The 21,353-nt window shown below is 48.3% G+C and overlaps 12 protein-coding genes across 12 annotated transcripts; 7 read left to right on the top strand and 5 right to left on the bottom strand.

Moving 5' to 3' along the window:
* Positions 1-2: 2 nt before the first annotated feature.
* On the bottom strand, positions 3-763 carry EDB93DRAFT_1116792 (Rdx family-domain-containing protein). The gene is made up of 4 exons (XM_041448350.1): positions 578-763; positions 514-521; positions 266-464; positions 3-209 (listed from the first exon to the last, which is right to left on the bottom strand). The coding sequence occupies exons 1-4, from the start codon at positions 725-727 to the stop codon at positions 141-143; spliced, it is 426 nt and encodes a 141-aa protein (XP_041312605.1). The 5' UTR covers positions 728-763; the 3' UTR covers positions 3-140.
* Positions 764-822: 59 nt separating this feature from the next.
* On the top strand, positions 823-2,671 carry EDB93DRAFT_1334304 (P-loop containing nucleoside triphosphate hydrolase protein; the record flags this gene model as incomplete). Its single annotated transcript, XM_041455278.1, has 9 exons — positions 823-922; positions 982-1,422; positions 1,471-1,582; positions 1,637-1,782; positions 1,835-1,905; positions 1,956-2,046; positions 2,107-2,231; positions 2,290-2,424; positions 2,462-2,671. The coding sequence occupies exons 1-9, from the start codon at positions 883-885 to the stop codon at positions 2,669-2,671; spliced, it is 1,371 nt and encodes a 456-aa protein (XP_041312604.1). The 5' UTR covers positions 823-882.
* Positions 2,672-2,879: 208 nt separating this feature from the next.
* Positions 2,880-5,929, bottom strand: EDB93DRAFT_1334303 (uncharacterized protein; the record flags this gene model as incomplete). Its single annotated transcript, XM_041455277.1, has 7 exons — positions 2,880-2,902; positions 2,952-3,190; positions 3,243-4,928; positions 4,965-4,998; positions 5,595-5,643; positions 5,700-5,846; positions 5,870-5,929. The coding sequence occupies 7 exons, from the start codon at positions 5,927-5,929 to the stop codon at positions 2,880-2,882; spliced, it is 2,238 nt and encodes a 745-aa protein (XP_041312603.1).
* A 970-nt stretch (positions 5,930-6,899) lies between these two features.
* Positions 6,900-7,925, top strand: EDB93DRAFT_1076080 (uncharacterized protein; the record flags this gene model as incomplete). The annotated part of the gene is made up of 1 exon (XM_041445206.1): positions 6,900-7,925. A coding segment is annotated over one exon (1,026 nt), but the record flags the coding sequence as incomplete, so codon positions are not given.
* Positions 7,926-8,245: 320 nt separating this feature from the next.
* EDB93DRAFT_1197959 (uncharacterized protein) lies at positions 8,246-9,895 on the bottom strand. The gene is made up of 5 exons (XM_041450910.1): positions 9,741-9,895; positions 9,411-9,680; positions 8,938-9,360; positions 8,469-8,887; positions 8,246-8,413 (listed from the first exon to the last, which is right to left on the bottom strand). The coding sequence occupies exons 1-5, from the start codon at positions 9,835-9,837 to the stop codon at positions 8,282-8,284; spliced, it is 1,341 nt and encodes a 446-aa protein (XP_041312601.1). The 5' UTR covers positions 9,838-9,895; the 3' UTR covers positions 8,246-8,281.
* Positions 9,896-12,547, bottom strand: EDB93DRAFT_1116777 (kinase-like domain-containing protein). Its single transcript, XM_041448349.1, has 12 exons — positions 12,103-12,547; positions 11,935-12,048; positions 11,744-11,882; positions 11,523-11,699; positions 11,229-11,471; positions 11,073-11,176; positions 10,937-11,018; positions 10,812-10,886; positions 10,700-10,759; positions 10,603-10,646; positions 10,446-10,548; positions 9,896-10,392 (listed from the first exon to the last, which is right to left on the bottom strand). The coding sequence occupies exons 1-12, from the start codon at positions 12,237-12,239 to the stop codon at positions 10,183-10,185; spliced, it is 1,488 nt and encodes a 495-aa protein (XP_041312600.1). The 5' UTR covers positions 12,240-12,547; the 3' UTR covers positions 9,896-10,182.
* EDB93DRAFT_1116767 (uncharacterized protein) lies at positions 12,548-13,788 on the top strand. The gene is made up of 5 exons (XM_041448348.1): positions 12,548-12,836; positions 12,888-13,055; positions 13,117-13,191; positions 13,246-13,424; positions 13,477-13,788. Exons 1-5 carry the CDS (start codon positions 12,589-12,591, stop codon positions 13,611-13,613), a joined length of 807 nt encoding a protein of 268 aa, XP_041312599.1. The 5' UTR covers positions 12,548-12,588; the 3' UTR covers positions 13,614-13,788.
* Positions 13,751-14,471, top strand: EDB93DRAFT_428533 (uncharacterized protein). The gene is made up of 3 exons (XM_041456333.1): positions 13,751-14,141; positions 14,196-14,397; positions 14,456-14,471. The coding sequence occupies exons 1-2, from the start codon at positions 13,933-13,935 to the stop codon at positions 14,272-14,274; spliced, it is 288 nt and encodes a 95-aa protein (XP_041312598.1). The 5' UTR covers positions 13,751-13,932; the 3' UTR covers positions 14,275-14,397; positions 14,456-14,471.
* EDB93DRAFT_1237679 (uncharacterized protein) lies at positions 14,310-15,175 on the bottom strand (the record flags this gene model as incomplete). Its single annotated transcript, XM_041451448.1, has 7 exons — positions 14,310-14,383; positions 14,434-14,569; positions 14,621-14,666; positions 14,714-14,857; positions 14,906-14,964; positions 15,013-15,081; positions 15,128-15,175. 7 exons carry the CDS (start codon positions 15,173-15,175, stop codon positions 14,310-14,312), a joined length of 576 nt encoding a protein of 191 aa, XP_041312597.1.
* A 33-nt stretch (positions 15,176-15,208) lies between these two features.
* On the top strand, positions 15,209-15,887 carry EDB93DRAFT_1116750 (uncharacterized protein). The gene is made up of 3 exons (XM_041448347.1): positions 15,209-15,504; positions 15,555-15,682; positions 15,735-15,887. Exons 1-3 carry the CDS (start codon positions 15,273-15,275, stop codon positions 15,783-15,785), a joined length of 411 nt encoding a protein of 136 aa, XP_041312596.1. The 5' UTR covers positions 15,209-15,272; the 3' UTR covers positions 15,786-15,887.
* EDB93DRAFT_1116746 (RNA polymerase III transcription factor IIIC subunit-domain-containing protein) lies at positions 15,888-18,118 on the top strand (the record flags this gene model as incomplete). Its single annotated transcript, XM_041448346.1, has 11 exons — positions 15,888-16,265; positions 16,319-16,396; positions 16,444-16,630; positions 16,677-16,809; positions 16,862-16,939; positions 16,989-17,068; positions 17,116-17,223; positions 17,276-17,416; positions 17,473-17,599; positions 17,653-17,874; positions 17,931-18,118. Coding segments are annotated over 11 exons (1,640 nt in total), but the record flags the coding sequence as incomplete, so codon positions are not given.
* Positions 18,119-18,395: 277 nt separating this feature from the next.
* Positions 18,396-21,275, top strand: EDB93DRAFT_1197944 (aconitase family-domain-containing protein). Its single transcript, XM_041450909.1, has 9 exons — positions 18,396-18,543; positions 18,592-18,633; positions 18,680-18,724; positions 18,778-18,843; positions 18,894-19,030; positions 19,085-19,149; positions 19,182-19,224; positions 19,280-20,729; positions 20,784-21,275. The coding sequence occupies exons 1-9, from the start codon at positions 18,482-18,484 to the stop codon at positions 21,223-21,225; spliced, it is 2,352 nt and encodes a 783-aa protein (XP_041312594.1). The 5' UTR covers positions 18,396-18,481; the 3' UTR covers positions 21,226-21,275.
* The last annotated feature ends 78 nt before the right edge of the window (positions 21,276-21,353 follow it).

Below are 21,353 nucleotides of genomic sequence, written 5' to 3'. Positions count from 1 at the left end.
ACTTAAGTATATGCAACAAACCGATTCTCACTATATCATACACTCTTCGAACCTATCGTGACGTAGTATGCAACGTTTCTTTATTCACCGTCTACTTCGAATGATTTCCAAACAAAGTTTGACCAGAACCCTTTAACACGTCATTCGCTCTTTTTATCAGAATGACCTAAAGATTTTCCAGGTTGTACGTGGTCGCGAATACGCTGCTTCTGATAGGGCATCAGTTAAAGATCTCATCGCATGGACTAGAACACCTTGAACTAACCAAACCTTTCAGTTCCGGGAAACCACCCTCGATCTTCCTGTCCCACATCAATTGGGGGGGACTGCCTTCGAGGTTGAGCCAGACCCTAAATCGACCTCCAGTTTCCTCAGAATTCAGAGGAATGATTGATATTGCCTTCAAGGCTGGAGGTGGGAATGTAAGGAATAGTTCTGTGGAAACCCAGGTCGCTCGATGGAGCCTACAAGCAATGAACGAAGTTGAAAGTTAGCAGTATTGATCCCTCTTACCATCGACACTAGATAGCAGATAGTACATCAATCATAGTAAGCTTTTACAACAAGTACTGCGTACTCGGTCGCAGAATTCTATGATAATGCTGGGCGACGCCAGTGGAAGCGGTGGAATGAAAGTTGACGAGTCAAGAACAGGATTTCCTTGGGCCAGCTCTACATTGTCTTGTTCACTGGGCAGCGGACAGAATACACCAGCCGATTCTGCCATCGTGGCGACTCGGTTAATGATGGAATTGATGCTGACAACAATCAGTGATAAGTAGGTCACGTGAATATGCGATCGTTGTTGACGCGTTGTTTGTTCCTACATGTCCCCAACGACTAACAGGTAATAGGAACGCGGTACCAACGTTGCACTCAGACATGGATGAGATCAAATCAGATGTAATATGGACCGTGCACGGTAAGTCTCAGTTACAACTAAAATTATATCAAACATCATCTGATCGTGACGCATACTAGTCGAGGTCCGACTCTCGACAAAATCTAGACGACGCGTAGACGTCATCCAAGGTCTTGTCCGAAATTTCATTATCAACAACTACGATCCAATCCAACTCCCGTCCATTCTTGATGGATGGCAAACAGACCCAACCCTTGCTTCGTCGGTGGACCGAATCGCAATATCAGAATCAGCAAGTCCATCAATGTCATTGCGCCTCAAAGAGGTGTCACTGGAAATTCACGCTTACCAACCACATGAAGCCGATGCGGTCGAAGAATATGCTAACGGAACACCAGGTAGAGATGGTGAGGAGAACATGCTCGCTGCAAGCGTGTGCGAACTCCCATGCAAGGCATGGGAGGGATTGTGGGATGGCTTGATATATGCGGATAACATCAAGCTAAAGCTACTCGATTACATTCACGCAACTTTTGTTTTGAGTGATGCTGATGTCGACTGTGGGTGAAGCAATTAGGCAACCGTGATCTATGCTGACCCTATCTCAGTTAACTTGGTGACATGGAACCGTGTAGTTTTGTTACATGGCCCTCCAGGGACAGGCAAGACATCATTATGTCGAGCACTAGCTCAAAAATTGTCCATAAGATTATCTCATCGGTAAGTTCAATATATGAACTTCTTCACGAACTTCACATTTCTCGCAACGAACAGATACTCTCAGTCACGCCTCCTAGAGATTAACTCTCACTCCCTGTTTTCTCGCTGGTTTTCTGAGTCTGGAAAACTTGTACAACGTCTTTTCACCAACATCATGGAAATGGTGGAAGATGAAGACTGCTTCGTTGTTGTGCTAATAGGTAAAGCCCGCACGCGTATAGGCTGTTGTCACATCTGCTTATAGCGCTCTAGATGAAGTGGAATCTCTTACTGCAGCCAGAGCTGGCGCCATGGCAGGCACAGAACCATCAGACGGCCTGAGGGTACGCCTGCAAGTGTCTCTCATGATGTGCATTCTTCACAAAGTGTATAGGTGGTCAATGCTCTCCTCACGCAACTGGACAAGCTAAGGCACCAGAAGAACGTCCTAGTGATGTCCACGAGTAACCTCGCAAAAGCCATAGGTAAGGATGCGGGAGGGCCATGCATACGGGATGTCTGGGATATCTGATTACCTTTTGAAGATTCGGCATTCGTTGATCGAGCAGACATCATCCAATACGTTGACTTACCTTCACGCGAAGCCATCTATGAGATTCTTCGTAGCTCTCTGTGCGAATTCATAAACAAAGGAATCCTACAGGAGACAGTGAGCTGGCCATGAACTTGATCTCATCGTAGATCTTCTTGTTGATGATGCCTCTTAGGTAGTACCACCGCTTGACCTAGCGTTGTACATGGACAAGAACGGCGAGAATCGTTCTAGTGCAAGTAATGTCATGTTGCCTAATTTACCGAAGGAGCTTGCGTATACTTTGCTGGCTCTTGCTGATAAATGCAGAGTAGGTTTAACCATTCTCCTCGGTATTCGTGGCTCAGGAACTCCCACAGGCACAGCAACTTTCAGGACGCGCCCTTCGGCGTTTGCCTGTTCTTGCACTTGCGAGATACATTGGCGTCGGCGTTAGTACATCGTCGACCACCAGCAATCTCAAGAAGTCCCGATTCCAAACTGACATACGCTTATGGCTGGATGCGATGGATAAAGTCCTCGATGAAAGAGCTGCAGATCACAAAAAACTGTTGTAGTTGAAACCCCGTTCTCATGTTTTGCATCACGTTGTTGTCTTCTTGGACTCTGCCCCATATCTCAACATGTATGATACCTGCACCCGCAATCAATCCATGTTATTAACACTATCCAAGTTGCAGCGAAACCGCGTGAATTTAGTACTCTGACATGAATGTTGCGCAAAAGGTGGTATAGATGACCAGATGGCGACGGCACTTGGTCAAATCAGCTCATCGATGATGGGTCAACTAAAGACATCCAATCAGTCACATTAAAGGTCATCATTAAATCACCTACAAAATTGCAAGGGCTGGGGCCTGGGTGCTCTGAACCCTTTATATCCTGCAACCCATCCGTTCCGCATAATTCGACCACCATGACCTCCTAAAAAGCCAGCCTTTCCTTGCTTGAAGTTCACGATCCTCGTCCATTCATTCCTTGGTACAATTACCCGGGCACCCTTGCTGAGCAAATAGATATTCTTCCCAGCCCATACCCGTCTGCCAAGTCGCTCCTTCACCCTTTGCGTCACCCGACTGAGCGCGACTTCATAGTGGTTCTCATACCACGTCACTAGTTCGTCTAGACTTTTCTGGAGGATCCGAAGATGGAGGTCTACTATCGAATATTTTCTCCGGTGGGTGAAATTCTGGAGGCGTGGAAGGAGTGTCGAGGTCGACGTCTAGAGCCGTCGAGACGTCCGGTGGAGGGGAGCTGGGAGAACTAGAGGAGGTTGATTCTAAGGGAGATGGAGGAGGGAAACTGTCACGTTGGTCAGAGTACCACGCGATATCATTTTTCTTCCTCCGTATGGTCTGTCTCGTAACCCATCCAACCCATCGCATCAACTCCAGATTCTTGTCTCTGTTGGCCTCCCCAAAGACAGGTATTATGGTGCCCCGGTTTAGGCTGAAATGTGGTGCAAGCGTGCCATGGGGATCACGATAAAGCTGACTCCGTAAAAGACGGTCGACCGAACGATCTAGGCGCACAGCTTGGTAGAGGTAATGTCGTGCAAAGGTGGCGTGGCCCGCGCGCGAGATATGCTTTAGCAGGATGTTATATGAAGTGGTATTGGGCCGGGCGTGAGGAGTTAGGTGTGGCTCTGTTGAAGCGGGGTTTGCGATTCCAAAGTCATCCTCATCATCGAACTCCCGTGAATAGTGCTGGCTGGCTTGTGGTGGAAGGGGTTGAGTGAGGACCTCGAAAGTTTGTACGAGTTTGGCTACATTGCCGAGGCGACCGAGCATGTCAAGGGTGGTATTGAGAGCGGCGGTGGAAAAAGGTGATAACATGCTGGAGCCTTGTAATGGAGGGTGGTCTGGATAATCCAAGTCTATACCATAGCCCAATTTCATGAGCTGATAGAACCCCTCCTGATCTAACACCTCCTTCAGGATACGGATCACCAAGTCAAGGTTGAAAGATGTCAAAGGCATATTCCGAGCTGACATTTCCTTGAGCAGCTTCCGGCAAAGCTTGCTCGCGTCAGCAAGCATGTCCTCGCGCTGCACCTTATATATTGGCAGAGACAAACGGTGTGCGATTGCTTTGAGGATTAAGCCGAATGTTCTCGCTTCAGGGTCCAATTTGCAGACATGCGTAAGTTCAGTGAGAACTTGCATTGCACCGGTATAGTGACCCACGGCGGCAAAATGATACAGAACAAAATGGTAGTCGTCAAGAGTAGCATCTGCGCCTGTTGCTCGGATATTACGCATGACGGTCTTGAGACGGGCCTCAAAATGGTGAGGAATGCGAGGAGCTTGACCTGTTTGCATGCGACGCGCTGTCCATGTTCTCAGGGTATACGCGCCTGGGACACAACGTCGAAGAACTGCTTGATGAACTTCCAGAGGAAGATCGTCGCATTCTGCGTAATTCATGAAATCGACATAGCATGACCATACTCTGGGATAGCTCCGTGTCTCACGCGAGAGGACCTCCATAAGAGCGGAAAGCTTTTCCTTCTGAATGATGTCCTTGGAACTTTTTTGTGAAGCAGCGGTTGTGCTTGGACCGGAATACGCATCATGCACGATATGACACGGAAGGGTTATAGCGGATAAGCAACGAGTAGATGTATGAACAAGTCGACGCAGGGAATGAATTTGGGTTGTAGCGGAAAGACAGACTTTAGAAAGCTGTCTCCGCATGGAACAGTAATTAGTCTGGCGCCAGGACTGGCCAGTAGTATCCGAAGCCTCTTGCAATTGATGCCAGTCCACAAATTCGCTTGAAGTGATTCCGGCGAAAAATGTACCAACTTCCTTTCTAGGAATTACAGCTTTGCGACAAGTTTTCCCTCACATGATGCTTGTCGCATGCAGTACGATCTCGGAGCCTGAGAGTCAGAAAACTTATATATAATTTCTCAATAGTTGTATAGCACATGTGTACGCGCTTTGACCATCCTGAGTTCTTTAGGTATGACCTACGCTGTACACGCGCAATCCTCGCCTTTGTATTGCAATCACGGCCAGAATTATATTCGCTGCATGTTGCTGGACGACATCCTCTCGTGTCAATCTAAGATGCATTGATAACGAACGGGTGTCCGTATGTGCAACATCGTGCATTTTTTTTTAGGATGGTTCTCCGATCCACAAATGGGGGTGAATTTTCGCTCGCACTGATCAATGAAAGATTTCGATTAGTATCTGATATCATCGGAGGACGCTTCGTATAGAATTGCGAAGCTCGCAGAAATATAGATACGATTACAACAGCAAGGTGCGTGTACTTTTCCGTTACACTGCATCAGACCCAGCGATCAAGACGGAGGCCATGTCAACTTGAAACGATAGAATATACAATGGAATGTTGATCAGCTTGCTAGAATTAAAGAGTTAGCGTGGGTAGTACCAGAAGCGATAGTAGAAGCCGAACCGTCCAGCAATCTATAAGTGTAACAAGCAGAAGGTGCCATTTACTACTGACGGACAGCTTCGAGAATTTCCATCGATGTTACGCTGTTACCACGAATAACCTGCAAAGATGTGAATAAGGTGTTCCCCGCAGGCAGCAGTGAGGGAGGGGATGTACCACCGTTCCAATGGGATGTTTCTGAGCTGGAGTTGACTCTTCCAGAGCATCGTCGATAACGAGGTTGAGAAAGAGGTCGTAGCCACGCAGAGTACCGCTAACTTTGCGGCCACCTTGCAGATGGACGAACAACTTCTTGTCCATAAACTAAATCAAGCCGTTTAGCATACAAAGGCAGGACTTGAATAGAAGTCTACCTTCTTAAGTTCTGGTTGTGATGCCTTGGACATGCTTATTACAGATGATAGTCACTGTCAGGGTCGCTGAGCAGGTTTGTTGCTTTGCAGTGTTTGGTTCGATACCAGATCTGCTATTAGAACTTGGCTCCATAACGCCCTTTTTGTTGACTGGCCGTATATTGCAATCTATCTGCTCTGTATAAAATCTGACCGGGCGTACCCTTCCTCCAAATTAACCTAGACAAGATCCAATTGTCGGCGTTTGTCGCTTTCATTCAGCTGCTGAACGCTGCTTAGACCATATAACAGGCTAGCTAACTCATAACGTTTCCATCGCCAAATCGTTGTTTATCGAAGACGGTTCATGGCGAGCCCCACCAGCCGAACTCCCCCAACCAGTGCAAACCCTTCTACCCAGCCCCAATCTCGGTCGCGAGATTGGAATAAGCCGCGCGGTGGAGAGGCAGGATCTGCTTTTCGCGGTGTAGGAAGGGGCAGAGGTACTCGTGGTGGTGGAAGGGGTGGTGGTCGCTCTTCAAACAGCCCAGTAATCAAAGGCGGCAGCAAGCTTTCATACACAGAACCCTTGGAGAGCCACGGTTCCGTCCCAAACGTGTCCACGCCTAAGGTCGAGCCTTCACCAACTCGTAAGGGCCTATCCCCATCGGAAGCCACTAGTGCAACTCCGGAAAAAGTTGTTACTAGTCCAGCTGACCGTGCTCACAAGCCTAAAACGCGTGCTTCTCGCGGTATCCCGGCTGCAACCGTAGCTCCAGCTTCTCCGACTCCAGATTCTGTGCGCAACGTGTCTTCCACACCAAGTCGTCATAATGCTAGCCGACGTCGACGCACTAACACCAACCAGCATGCCAAGCCTTCCCTAAATGGCGCTACTAAGCCAAGTATACCATCGTCCACTTCGCTACCTCCACAGAAGCCAAGGGCAGCATCTTCTACTTCATCTTCTATCGCACCACATAAAGATATCCCTCTTCATCCGGCAGCTGCACACGAGGCTGAAATTCGTCACGATATTGACGCATTGGTCGAACGTGTCAGGGCAGTTGCAATGGCTGAAAACAGGCCTTCAACCCCTGGAAGCCATATCGATTGGGCTGGTGAAGATGATGACTCGTTGCCCGACCTTGATGATTGGGGTGTTACGACGACTCGGACCAATACCAGCGCAGATGAAATAAATAATAGGATATCACCCATATTGACAGATGCGCTTAAGCCGCTGCCAGAACCTCAGACGGAAGGAGACGCTGAGGACGAGGAAGAGGAACATAACGTGGAACCTTTAGACGGTGATGCTGATGGCGAAATCACCAAAGACACGTCGGATTCCTCACCCCTATCTAATCCACCCGATACTATTGTCACGGCCAGCGCAGATGCGCATGATTCTCCCGCTACCGTTGTCGCGCCTGAGCCTATCATGCATGTCGATAAGCCTTCGCTTCATCCATCCAAGGCAAGGGATAGCCTGCATTCAAACACTGCACGCTCCAACTCGATAGCCAAATCAGCGTTGATCGTAGGTGGTGCAGAGCCACCTGCAACTAGGGGGGGAGGCCTTTCACAGTCTATCCACGCTCCCTCCCTTGTCGAGGTAGAAGCACTAGAAAAGACTCTCAGTTCTTCTTCCAGTGATCACGGCCTCGCTGGATCCATCCATGCGCCTAAGGGCCTTCCGGAATCCCATTCCGCTCCATCGTTAGCGACCCCAGGTGCCCCGTCTGCTGCGCACGCATATAGTCCATCGCATAGTCGATCGAAGACGGAAGGCCGACCTGCCTTTCCACATCCGCGCACGGCAGCGATAAATCAGCGAGCCGTTCGTTCAGGTACATCTTCTCCCCTAGGTCCGCCTGTCCAAGCGCATGCGCGAACCCATTCGACACCTCCTGGAGGGGCGGGGCAACGTACCCCACATAGCGTTCGGCCAGTCATCACTGGAGATGCATTATCTCGGCTGGCAAGAACGATTGGCGGTATACCAGGCATGCCCCGTGCCCAAAGTGTCGCCGTCGCAAAAGACTGAATGTTTCCACTATTTTCATCCATTTTGTTACCAATGCTTAATCTCTTGCCCTGATCTACGTGGTATGTATATTTTTGCTCATCGACAATTGTACTCTCCGGTTTCTTGGTTGCACGTCGACCCCTCTGTTTCGTGGTTCTGTTGGATAATTAAAATTGCAACTAACTCTCTCTGCACATATAATCGTCACATACCCTTCTACGCTCTTAGCTCCACGGTTTGCTGCTCTGTTCTCATACCTGTACCGATGTGGGGTGTATGTACAATACCTTACACGCAATTATTGACTGGTGCTGAGCGCTCAACTCTCAATGGTTCCTGTCAGTTTAAGATATGTGTATGCAGGGGACTCTGGATTAACCAGCGCTGAAATATGATAACTCTAGTCCTATGGCTTTTATTGGTTTTGACCTACTGGAGAGATCCGACACGAAACCCAAACTAACAAGCATCTGCTTCAGGCGGCCCTCCCACATTATTGAGACATTCTAATTGGATTGAGCTATAAGCGACCTCGGCATATCATGACACATTGCAACTCACGTTGTTAGTCGAGATTCTTGCTTTCACTACTCCATGAATATCCGAAGGAATATCGAGAGACTCAACCTGTGGAACAGGAACTGATGGTTGCTCTGGAGGAATAAGTGATGGTTCGAGCTCATCGTCGTGTTTCGAGGCAGCTCGTCGCATCCACCATTCAGCACCCATCGTCCACTCGCTATCATAACTGTAGACGTTGAAATCGAACCGAGAGCACATCGAGAGGTCGCGTGTTACACGCGCAGCATAAGCTGTGGATATATGTCCCATCATCGGATTAAAAAGAGCGGTAATAGTTGTCGGTGGTTGAGATGGGGGCGATCGAGAGGATTGGGCGAGTGGTGATGATGATGGTTGGGGGAGTTGGAAAGATGGCGGGGTTGCATCGGGGAGAGTTGTGAAACGAATGCCTGTGGATACTGGAAGTGGATTATCAGTGCCTGGGAGTGATTAAGATCATTCGTCTTACCTCCAGCACTCCTCTCTTTTGCGCTGATGTAGAATTCTGCACCAGCAGAAACTCTGCCCTTCAGACCACCACCAGTTGCCTCTTCTTCGTCAACACGTTTAGGTCTTGTTCCAGGCGACGAGCTCAAATCCTCAGGAGGCTCAGTTGGATTTCTGAGCCTGCCAAAGTTGTGTAATACGCGTACACCCAGCATGCCGTCTTCTGCACTGTACGTATATTCAGAGCACCACTTTCCGATGTCATGCTGTAAGCTGAACATGACATTGCTGACATTGTCGCCTCGAGACCGCTTCTCGGAAGAGAGAGTGGACCGTGGATCTGATATGGCTGCAACAAGTGCCTGTAGAGTGGGTGATAAGCGCGTAGAATAGAGCGCATCAAGTCTACCAGTAGGCAGGTACAGGCGGCCATAGAGCAGATAATCTGAATCCCGCACGTCAATACTTGAAAACGACCACACTCAGAAGATTTACCACGTGTGTCAGTGCGCTCTCCGGCAAGCCATTCTTCCTCCCTGCCTTCTGGCCTGCGGGGCTGGTCGTACACCTTGAAACGTTCGACCATGTCTTTGAAACGGACACTACCGGAGCTCTTCACGTCGAGGTTGCAGGACGTGAATATGTAGCCTACTGAGCCGTTGAGCGACGGCATAGCGTTCATGGAATACGAGGTGTTGAAGAGTCCATTAGGAGCTTTGGATATGGACAAATGCAGGCCACGAGGGACGCTGAAGTCCAGTATAGCTGGTTATATGGTACGAGTGCTTTAGCCCAGACTAGCAATACATTTCCTGAAGGACATACCGTTAGAAGAACGGGTCAAGTTGGCGTATAAGTTGTCTTCGTTCCATCCTGTTGAACGATAATAACTTCGCAGCACATAGGATGCGAATGGATGCATCTCTAAGGCCTGAATATTTACGTAAATGATTCGCACCACCTTCAGCTCAGTGTTCCTTCTTTATGTAAATGAGTGCATTGATGTCGGCAAAATGTTAGATCACCACTTTACATTCTGCATGTTGGCTATGGTAGCTGAACTTTGGTTACTGTACTACTAGGCGCTGATCAGAGAAACATAATTTGCTTTGTTGCACAGTCCACCCCACTGATTCTGCAGCTAGTTGCAATGTCAGATTACAATGAAAACGATGAGCTATCTGTGGAAGCCGCGGGTTTGGGCCAGGGATGGTGTTGCATGAGAAGGTGCGGCTGAGAAGGTGATGAGATATAGCGATATTTGATTTTACCCAAGGAAAGCAAGAATATCTTTCGTTGAAGGTCTCTTTTCGGGGGCTGACCAGCAGCCCTCGACCAACCCCCATAAACGGTCATCTAGACCCCTTTGGCTAGCCGCAGGATCACTGGGACGTGGGGGCATCTCCCCCCTAGAAAGTTTGATGATGACATGTGTTGTGTGGCGGATGTTGTACCATGGTACTTGATGAGTCATAATCTAAGAAATACTATGAGATATGCAAATTGTTCTCGAATGAAATTCTAACTTACCTCGAGTATAGTCATGCCATATGCGAAGATGTCAGATTGGGTGGTAAGCATGCCGCCATCACAGCAGAGCTCTGGCGCAAGCCACCTCTGGGAATTGGAAACCCTGAATCAAACTAGGTCAGTACTTCGCAAGTAATCGCATTGTCAATCTCAGTACCCAGCAGACATCGTGAAATTTACACCCGTGACATCTTCCAAGACCTGATTTCACATATCAGTAATGTGATCAATCGACTATTAGAATGTGATGCTACCTTGGCAAAGCCGAAATCGGCCAACAGGGGGTTCCCGCGTGCATCAACGACGATGTTGGACTAAGCACACAATCACGTCGGGCCCTCAAAATTGCAGATGAAAGCTACGCACCGCCTTGAGGTCACCATGTACGATCGGGGGTGTCATGCTATGCAGGACATTCACGCCCTCGCAGATGCCTGTAATCTGTAACGAATCAACATCACACCAAACATTCTCAGAAGACTTGTACATACCAGAGCACGATGATCTACGTTGAGGTACTTTTTTATATACTCGTCCACTGTGCCATTGACCATCCATGGACTTACAACATACCTGATCGAATGATGTGGTAAGAAGAGTGGACAACCATGTGGAGGAAGGGCTTACGGGAAAGGCCCATCGTTTTGACAGAAGCCATAGAAAGGAAGGATATGCTCTCCGCGGTCGGCTTCCCACACGCGTTTCCAGATCTCTACCTCTCTCTTAAACCTCTAGAAAATGATGTGAGGATGCAATCTCGAGCAGAGGGGAGGGATAATGTACCCGAAGCGTTTGAGGCTCGCAGTGGACAGCCCGTAGGATTTTAATGGCCACCTTTTCCTCGTTCAAATAATAGCCTTCCCATATATCTGCTGATCCTGTTCCCTTGACAGCATATTGCCCTATGCGTCTCACTTCACCGCGTTTGAGATTCATGTTTGGTAAAAGCGACTGAGACGAATGTTGTATGTAGTACAGGTTGCTTTCCATACCACGATCTGTGGTTGGAATCTGACCTGGAAGATTCTGCATAGCGATGAGTTCATCAGGACTAGTCTAGCAGTGAGTTGGAGTGACCTTTTGCATCAATGTCATGATCTGATGCAGATCTGCAGCTTGCTTCGCCTGTGCGACTTGCATAAGCTCCTGTTGGTTTCTGATGTCGCCCAGATACTGCAGGATGTCTTCCTTGTCTTGTATGCGACTTAACTCAAAGCTTTCCTGCCAAGCATGAATTGATATATGAGAGGCGACCTGAAAAGGCGTTAGGACAATTTTGCTAAAGCACGCTTTTGTACCTGTAGTTTGACCAAGCAATCTGAAATATCTGTGTGGCATTGCTGAATGGTACCAGCCAGCTCGTCTTGTTTGACAAACAGCTTGACCCTGGACATGGAGCACCACGGCTCCATTCTGTTCAAAATACTTTGAAGGGTGCTGATGGGCAGATCAGTTGATCGATCAGCGCGCAAGTCAGACCATAGCTAACCCATGGGCACCCGAACACAGCCTGAGCTGTTGATCAGGGGACAAACTCTGTCCCTCCTTGTTGATGATGGACATGAGACTCAAGCAGCGATCCTGGAGTAGAATGATCCCATGTCTGTGATGGACTGTTCAGTACTCGGATATGTGGGCCATCGGAGATATTACATACTTATTTGCTTCCGCTGCTGCGAACATGTTGATCAATGCGACCATTATGCCCGTAGCGGGTGCGAGCCATGGCACTGGAGCAAATTGAGCAGCTGTCTGTGCTGCACTTACGAGCGTCCGAGCTGCTATATTGGCCATTAATGACAATATGGCTCAGGATGCGAGAATGTTAGTTGAAGAAGGGCAGTTGAGGAGGCGCAACCTGCATAATCGCAAGTTGGTCGTAGGTTTATGTAGTGCTGTGCGATGCACACGTGAGGATTAGCGCTCAAGCATAGGACGTGCGATTTTTGCGGAAATATCCTCCACCTACGCATGTCAGGATATAAGAAAGGGATTCTTTGGCTCCCAGGATCCAAAATCAGTATAATGGAAAGTTCTGTTCATGAGCGCTTCACATGCGATGATCACGTGGTGGTAGATGCTGTGGCGTTGTACCCTTGTTCATGCACAGGAACTACTGGCAGTGCCAGCAGTTGTGTTCACCATGACTCAAATGTTCTCCACGTCTGATCCGTCTTTGCCGCCTTATAAATCTCTTATAGTACAAGGAGATTATCACCCTTCAGCTCCAATTCACATGTGCTTGTCAGTTCCAACGGGTGCCAAGGCTTTACTTCTTTCTTCTGCTCGACAGGCTCTTATACGCAGCCTTCGGGAGTATAATGACGAATGGCTACTAACCAATTCTGGAACAGGGAATACCTGTCGCAGTAGTTCCGAGGTTGATATCTTGTTGGTCCCTTTTTGTGTGTGTGTGTGGAGGTAATGTGATCAATTTGCCAGTTACCCTCCAACCCCAAATCACCTGGCCGTGTTATTATCCGCGTTTAGAACACACGAGGCCTCCAATCCTGTGCCTCTCGATGCCAAAGCAACTCTAAATTCTGTTCCATCATTGCTTGTTTTGCACGAGTTATCTGCGTACTTTTTGCCTACGAGTGAAAACAAACCGTATGTATTATTCGTTCTTGCGGTATGCATCACGTTTTTAGGAAAACCGGTCGTTGCCAAGGCACACCATCGCCTCATATCTCCAGCTTGTTAGCCATGCGTTGGCTTTGGCAACTTTCCTCTCCCCAGGATCACAGTGCGTTGGATGACAATGCAATATTTCAACGATAAATCGAGCATTTTTATGTAGAACTCCTATGCGTTTCGCTCTATTTGATTCACAACTTGACAAACTGAAGCTCCCCGTCCTACGGACCCCAGCTGTCCCCGTTTTCGACGGAGAAGAGAGCGGCGATGAAACACCTCGACCCGAACCCATCGCTTTTGTGACACACAAGTATTTCGAATGGGTAGCCACGTTTAACCGATGTATTACTAATTTGTTCTATTTTTGTTTCGCCTCGCTGATCCATTCCATCAGCAGAGACTGATTCTTCATCTGATGGAAGTGGAGTACGCCGCTGCACGCTCACATTGCACAAGCAAGGCAGTGACATTAAATCAGATATCATGTGGCGGTGGGCAGAAGTTCCAGAACGGACGCACAGGCCGCTGTGAGGAACTTGCAATCACATTTCACTGGTGATGACGTGGGGTTGGCTTTGCCTGGGATTTCTGTACACTGAGGCCTGGAGTTGAGTCCGGCTCGGCCCTTTCCACCTGTGACCTTGTAATAGTACTAGTCTCCTTATAATCGGTTACAACATTGATACATACTTTTTGACACGTGTAGAGGTTGCCATAGCCAGAAGGCCCGTCACTAAACTCAAACTTGAAGAGTACAACTTTATTTAATTTAAAATTTTGAACTTTTACTCCCGACTTGTCACTTCATGGTTCAAACGGACTTCGGACTGCAAACTGCATCCGCTACTCCATGATGGCGTCAAACTCAGACGACCTCTCGATCGTCTCTTTCATTCTGAAACCAGGTTCATCCCTCCATCCGACGTTTCTTTTCGCCGTCGATGCTGCATTTGCACTGCTGTTCTTCGTCTTCCTTTGGTCAGCGTACCTAACGAAAGGCAACCCGCACTTCTTCGTTTTGATGGGTATACAGCTCGCTCTGTGGGCGAGCGTAAAATGGTACGTTGTATTGGGCATACAAATGTTGAACAGTAAACTGAGGTCAATGCATAGGTTCGTGCAAGAACTTAAGAAAGCTCCTGCGAATGTGACGACTAGTATGGAGACGGATACAGACAAAAAAGAACAATGATCTATCGTAGTATACAGAGCAAATCATAGAATTCTTCATCGACGTGCTTTGTCATTTCCTTCATGCCAACGTTTTATTCGTTTTGCGCTTTCTTGAGCCAGCGCAAATACTACAGACCGGTAAGTAAGCACCCAAGCCATAGTTTTTGGCAGTACTGACATTCTCTTTCTGTACAATCAAGCCCTTCTCTGAATGACTGTGCAGTATCGGTAGAAGGTCCTCCTCCTCCCGCAGGGCCAAGCGCCGCGAAATGCTGCGCTTGATCAATCACCTCCAGCAACCGCCCCTTGAAGGCCTGAACAAAACAACTATTGATAATATCACACAACGTATGCAGGCAATGTACCTTTGTTAGCACCTCTGACATACCATTTGCCTGTTCTTCACTCAAACTTATACCTAGTCAAACATGCTCCCTAAAATCAACAGCGAGACTCACATATCCATGACCATCTTTCCAAAACCGTACCATAGTCCACCTGCACCAACCAAGTTGGATAGCTTTACGCTCCGAGGCTCAGCATTGAGCGCGTTTCTTACTCGTGTGCCAAAGGGTGAAGGGATAGTGAAGTCAGCCCAGTCACTGAAGATCCATTTGTCCTTGTGCCTGCTATATATGACTTGAACGCACGAGAACAACATGATATAGGCCAGCCAGATCGGTATTGGAGCCTTCGTCAATGATTTGATCTAGGTAGCTTGAATAATACGCGTGAAAAGGGCAATTGAGACGCGCACGTCACGGTCAGATCCACCTGCGAGGTGACCCATGTCAGGGATGTCGACTTTGAAGGTACATTGTATTTTCTAAGCCAGATGTTGAGTATTAGAATATCAAGTACATCATACAAACCTGATTTTCAGCTAGAATAGCATCAATCGAAAAGTAGTCGTTATCCATGGTAATGACCGCGTTCGTCAAAACGCGTTTGTGGCTGTTACCAACTTAGTAGTGACAGACCAACACTCACGGTTCTTTCAACCTCCAACCTTCTATCATGAACTACATACGTCGAGCATTACTTTCAGCAAGACGACCGGTTCGTCCGACTTCACTGGCACCCCTTCGTTGTCGCCGAACATTCTCCTACACACCACGACTACAAGCCTCAGAAAATGAAGACGCCTTCCTTTCCCAGTTCAAGAACACTTCAATATTCGGAAAACTTGCAGATAAACCAGAAGCTTTGATGGCACTCCGAGATTTTGCGGAACTCATGAAGGCTCAAGGTCAGTCGCGAATTATGTTGTTATTCACACATTCATGCATTTTGCTTCAGGGATTGACGCAAACACCCCACCCTCGGCGTTCCAGATGATGAAGTTGGCTGCGAACTCAGAGTTTAGGGAAGCAGCGCAGAAAGTCGTCTCTGAGTTGCAAAAGGCGGGTGTGGATCTCACTTCGCAGGTGAGGAAAACTTTCTCCGAAATTTACGCTCTCGTCAAATTCCTTTTGCCAGGATACTATACAGGAGCTTATGGGCCTGTCCAGGAAGGCTGGAGGGGATTAAAATGGCTTCTGTAGCGTAAAATAGGTGTCTAATAGTACTTCTTAGTCTGAGTCTCTGATATAAGCGACTTACTAGCCCCTTGTAAACTTTCTTTAATCACGGTCATGTCAGATGAGGCACCCACCACCACGATACATTCCGAAGCCCCGGAAAGACCCCTGCCATCTACACCATTCTATTCTATTGAATATCCGGGTTATGTCAAACCCGAATCTGTTCCGTTGGCGGTAAGTAATCTTGGAGGGCATTCACGCCTTGAAACCGCATTCAAGCGCACCGCGGCCAAGAATGAGGCACTTCTTGAGCTCAATCTACGACCAGGGAATCCATTTGCACACCCAATACCGGGAGATATAGTCAGCACCAACAATATTCTGTTGAAAGTTGTGAGACGGAGACGAAGGCACTCGAATGGAGAATGTGTTGGAGAGTTCACTGCTGAGGCGGTGGGTATCATCCCGAAGACCGCACGGTTTCGCAGTGAGTCTAATCTACGATTACAAGTGTCTCACTAACATGTTTGCAAATATAAGGTATGGCGGACTATCAGTTTCAGCCTGACATGAATGATCCTTTGGCACAGCTGCGCCTTGCAATGGATCGAATGGATGGTAAGCAGTATTGCAGTCCGTTGATATGCAGACCTCACATTCCGAAGTCGATGCAATCCGACAATACTCGATTCCGGAGGAAAAAGAGGACTATGTGGTTCCAGCATCTATCCACCCACCCGAGCTAGACCCAGCATTGACAGAGCAAAGCGAGCAAACTCCTGGACTTCGCAGCAACTTACGCTTATTCCCCCCTCCGCTGTTCAGCCGTCAAAACGTACCACAAAACTACAAGCGAGTGTTCTGCTCGTTCTACTCTAAATTGCTGACCAGCCCGCAGCTTCAAGGCCAACCCTGCTTCGATTGTGACGTCCCTCATCAATGAAGAAACTGGCGAAGAGCGCAAGAGGCTCATTAACAAGGGCCGATGGAAAGGTCACGGGCCAGTGACGATTACTTTCAGCGATCCTAATGTTTGACTTAACCTCTCATGACTCATGCAGCATTTCTGACTCTCTGCACTAGGTTCCGGAGGGCCCTCCTCCAACAGTTGAAAGTGTGCGCACACAAGCTAGCAGTGAACTTTTAAATCGAATACTGGAAGTGAGCTGCTCTTTATCCTTCTTGTTTGATTGCTTGCTCATTTGGGCAGTTCATGAATGAACGTCCTGTGTGGACTCGTGCTGCTCTTTACAACCAATTTTCGCCTGCAGAATTGAGAGAAATACACAAGTACGCACTACGTCATGTAATCACAGACGGCTAACAAGCGACTACAGCTCGAAAATTATCATGCCCCTGGCCGGATATATGTTCTCAGATGGACCATGGCGAGATGCAGTGGTTCGATTTAAATACGACCCTCGGAAAGAATTGGATGCTCGAATGTGAGTTTTGTGTGTATTGTTATCAGCGAACACTCACTGTCAAGGCCTGAAGATATCAACGGATATATTTTCGGAATGCTAATCACCCCATGGCACGGCCTTCCGTTGTAGCGCGTCGGCAAGAGGGCAGGTCAGCTGCCACATATATCAGCAGGTCCATCGAGCAAGAGGAGTCGTTCGAGGCTGACCGGCGGTAAGCTTTTATAATTGAATTGACACTGTGTCTGGCTCAATGCAAACGATCACTAGTAAATCACACATATTTGACGGGAAGACTCTCACTAAAGAGACGGCTGCGTTCCAATTATGCGATATTCACGACCCTATGTTGAAGGAGATGATTGAAGATGACGAAGACCTACGGGAAGTCTGTGACGTGAGTCACTAATGATGTGAGAACGAGTTTTCACTGATGATGTGCGTTGGTAGGAACGAGATGGGTGGTATAGCTCACAGGCACTGGAGAAAATCAAGACCGTCCTCCGACACAAGTTTTTCTCACTATTGCAGGGATATGTAGCAACAGAGGAGGAATGTCAAGCCCTCCTGGAACAGGATCCGCTTGGCAAGTCACAAACCACACGTATCAAGCGCCTTAAATTTGGAAAACATAACATGGCGAAAGGTGCTTTGCGACCAGAAGATGCAGCAGTACGTATTTGGAGATCTTATCTCGTGATACTCCCTTATCCATTCCTCTCTCACAGGCTGCGAGACTGCAAGCAACTCTGGATCGGAATGCCAAAACTCTCCTAGCGAATCGACGGGAGATGTATGGCGGTCGAAATTCGCAGACCGCGGACAATTTACGATAATTTGATGCGTGTAGTGTGTTATAATGTATTTCGATGTCAAAAGTCATACAGTAGTCGTAAATCATATTCTTTTACCAGTCCGTCTATCGACGACTTGCCCCATAAATGGGCTGGTTACTAGCCAGGGTTGACATGGCCTGTAGACAAGACGCTAGGCGATTGATAGATCATGGAACACGAAGCGCATTTTCTGATCCCAGTTGATTTTTTTTGCAACCTTGATTGACGCCCCTGTTTCGTAGCCACATGAGGTAATCACCCGTGAGAGCGTGATCAGAGAGGACTTGCTGAGCCAATGCCGAATCTGCTGTTATCCAATCCTAAATCTGGCATCGGCCGAATCCAATTTGATCGGCCGAACAACTTTGTTTTAACAAAAATCTGCTTTAAAGGCTGGATGGGTGACCGTATCATTTATCCCCATCGCCGTTTGTCTCAACATCATGCCTGGCACAATTACTGGTCCTCGAACGCTCTATGATAAAATCTGGGACGATCATGTCGTGTGAGGCTCCCCCTGTTTGTATATCGGACTGTACTGATTACCAGATAGAGATGTAAACGAAGATGGCCTTGCCCTCATTTACATCGACCGGTACGTAAACAGGCTGCCTCATCGATGTGAACTTACTGTGTTGCAGTCATCTTGTCCATGAGGTCACGAGTCCTCAGGCGTTTGAAGGCTTGTGAGCATAATCACCAAGCTGACCATCGTTACATTATGCTGACAATAACTTAGGAAGAATGCTGGTAGGCCTGTTCGTCGCCCAGACTGCACTCTTGCCACCGTGGATCATAACATCCCGTATGTTGAATGATTACATTTTTGCCTTACATAGGCTCACATTGCGCCAGCACCATTTCCCGGAAAAGCTACAAGTCTGTTAATACCTTTGTAGCCGAACCCGACTCGCGTGCGCAGGTCATGCAACTGGAAGAAAACGTCAAAGATTTTGGGTTGACTTATTTTGGGCTATCTGACAAGCGCCAAGGTTTGAATTAATGCAGCTTAGTAGGCGAATGCTAATTGACACGGTACTTTCCAGGTATCGTACATGTTATTGGTCCGGAGCAAGGCTTCACGGCAAGTCTTCATATCTATCAGACGCATGTAAAAGCATAAACCTGATTGAACCTTATCAGTTGCCTGGCATTACTTGCGTGTGCGGTGACTCACACACCTCAAGTATGTTCAACGTGCTACTTCTCGATGCGAGTTGACATTGATCTCATTGCGATAGCACATGGTGCCTTTGGTTCCCTGGCGTTCGGTATTGGAACCTCCGAGGTGGAACATGTTCTTGCTACCCAAACCCTCTTGCAGAGGAAAGGCAAAAATATGCGCATCAGCGTCGATGGTGAGCTCGCCGAAGGCGTCGGCTCAAAAGATGTCATTTTACACATAATCGGGGTCATCGGAACTGCTGGTGGTACCGGAAGTGTTATCGAGTACGCCGGCTCGGTATTCCGCAACATGAGCATGGAAGCTCGCATGAGTGTTTGCAATATGAGCATCGAAGCTGGTGCTCGTGCAGGCATGGTTGCACCCGACGAGATCACTTTTGCATATTTGCAGAATCGTCCCCTCGCTCCCAAGGGTGAGGAATGGGACCATGCAGTGGCTTACTGGAGAACTCTCAAGAGTGACGACGGCGCTAAGTTTGACATTGAGATCAAGATTGACGCCGCAGATATCCCTCCTACCGTCACCTGGGGCACCTCCCCCCAGGATGTTGTCGCGATTACTGGCAAGGTCCCTGACCCGTCTACGATATCCGACCCCTCGAAACGTGCATCGGCAGAGCGGGCCTTGGCTTATATGGGCCTGCAGGCGAACACGGCCATGGAGGACATTTCCCTCCAGAAAGTGTTTATTGGGTCCTGCACAAACAGCCGCATAGAAGATCTTCGATCAGCTGCTCGGATCATACTCGCTGCCGGTCCCGATGCTAAGGTCGCCTCAGGTGTCCAAGCCATGGTTGTTCCTGGATCTGGTTTGATTAAACAGCACGCTGAGGCGGAAGGGTTAGACGCCATCTTCAAACGCGCAGGGTTTGACTGGCGTGAGGCCGGCTGCTCAATGTGCCTAGGCATGAATCCAGATCAGTTGGCGCCTGGTGAGCGCTGCGCTAGCACTAGTAATCGCAACTTCGAAGGCCGTCAGGGTGCCGGTGGTCGTACGCACCTCCTCAGCCCTGCTATGGCTGCGGCAGCAGCTATGACAGGCAAGCTGACAGACGTTCGCAAGTTTTTCGGCGCAGATGCAGAGGAAAAGGTTGCTGCTGGTCCTAAGTTGATTCTTGCGAGTGCCCTCGACTTCCTGACCGAGTTTACCGGACCTGCGACTGAGCCAGAGCGCCCATCGCACACTCAGACCGCAACACCTACCTCTTTGCAGCATGCTTCTTCTGGCTCCGCAGTCTCGAAGTTCGTTATTGTGAAAGGCATAGCTGCACCCTTGTATAACGACAATGTTGACACCGACATGATCATCCCGAAGCAGTTTTTGAAAACTCTGAAGCGGACCGGTCTTGCCAACGCTTTATTCTTCGCTCAGCGCTTCGATCCGAAAACCGGGGAAAAGACGGATTTTATTCTTAACAAGTCTCCTTACGACCAAGCCAAGATTCTCATTTGCACCGGCAAAAACTTTGGTTGTGGTAGCTCTCGAGAGCACGCAGCTTGGGCGCTGTGAGCATCGTTTCATTTTTACATATTGACATACTCACAAAGCCCCTTCAACAGGAATGACTTCGGAATCCGTTGCGTAATCGCGCCAAGCTTTGCAGATATCTTCCGTAACAACACGATGCAAAATGGCATGCTGCCCTTGCCCCTGCCTGAGGAGGACTGCAAGGACCTTGCTGCGGATGCTGAGGCAGGCATGGAGATTGAGGTGGACCTTGAGAAGCAGGAAGTTAGACGTAGTGGAAAGCCGGCTATCGCCTTCAGCATTGATCCATTTAGGCAACACTGCCTTGTCAATGGGTTAGACGATATCGGTCTGACCCTGCAGAGGGAGCAGGCAATTACCTCATTTGAAGAGAAACGTAGTGCTCTCTGGTCTTGGCTAGATGGATTTGGATACCAGGGTCAGAAGATTCCTGTTGCGGGACATAAAAACGAGCAAGAAGATGGAATGGTAAAGCTGAAATTTGGCCAAAGAAAACATGTCTTATTCCTGTGATCTATATGATAGTGTACTTGTACTGGTATCAAATGAATTTTGTTGCAAACAAACTTATCGGACGGTGTCCACATGTTTTCGCCTAATAGTGATACCTGATATGGTTTCCCGAATCGCGGTGCTTCTTT

The sequence above is a fragment of the Suillus bovinus genome, assembly GCF_016758785.1.
Source record: "Suillus bovinus strain UH-Sbo-P2 chromosome Unknown EDB93scaffold_3, whole genome shotgun sequence".
Classification (NCBI taxonomy): Eukaryota; Fungi; Basidiomycota; class Agaricomycetes; order Boletales; family Suillaceae; genus Suillus; species Suillus bovinus.
The sequence above is the reverse complement of the archived record's forward strand: the minus strand, read 5'-3'. Positions and strand labels throughout refer to the sequence as shown.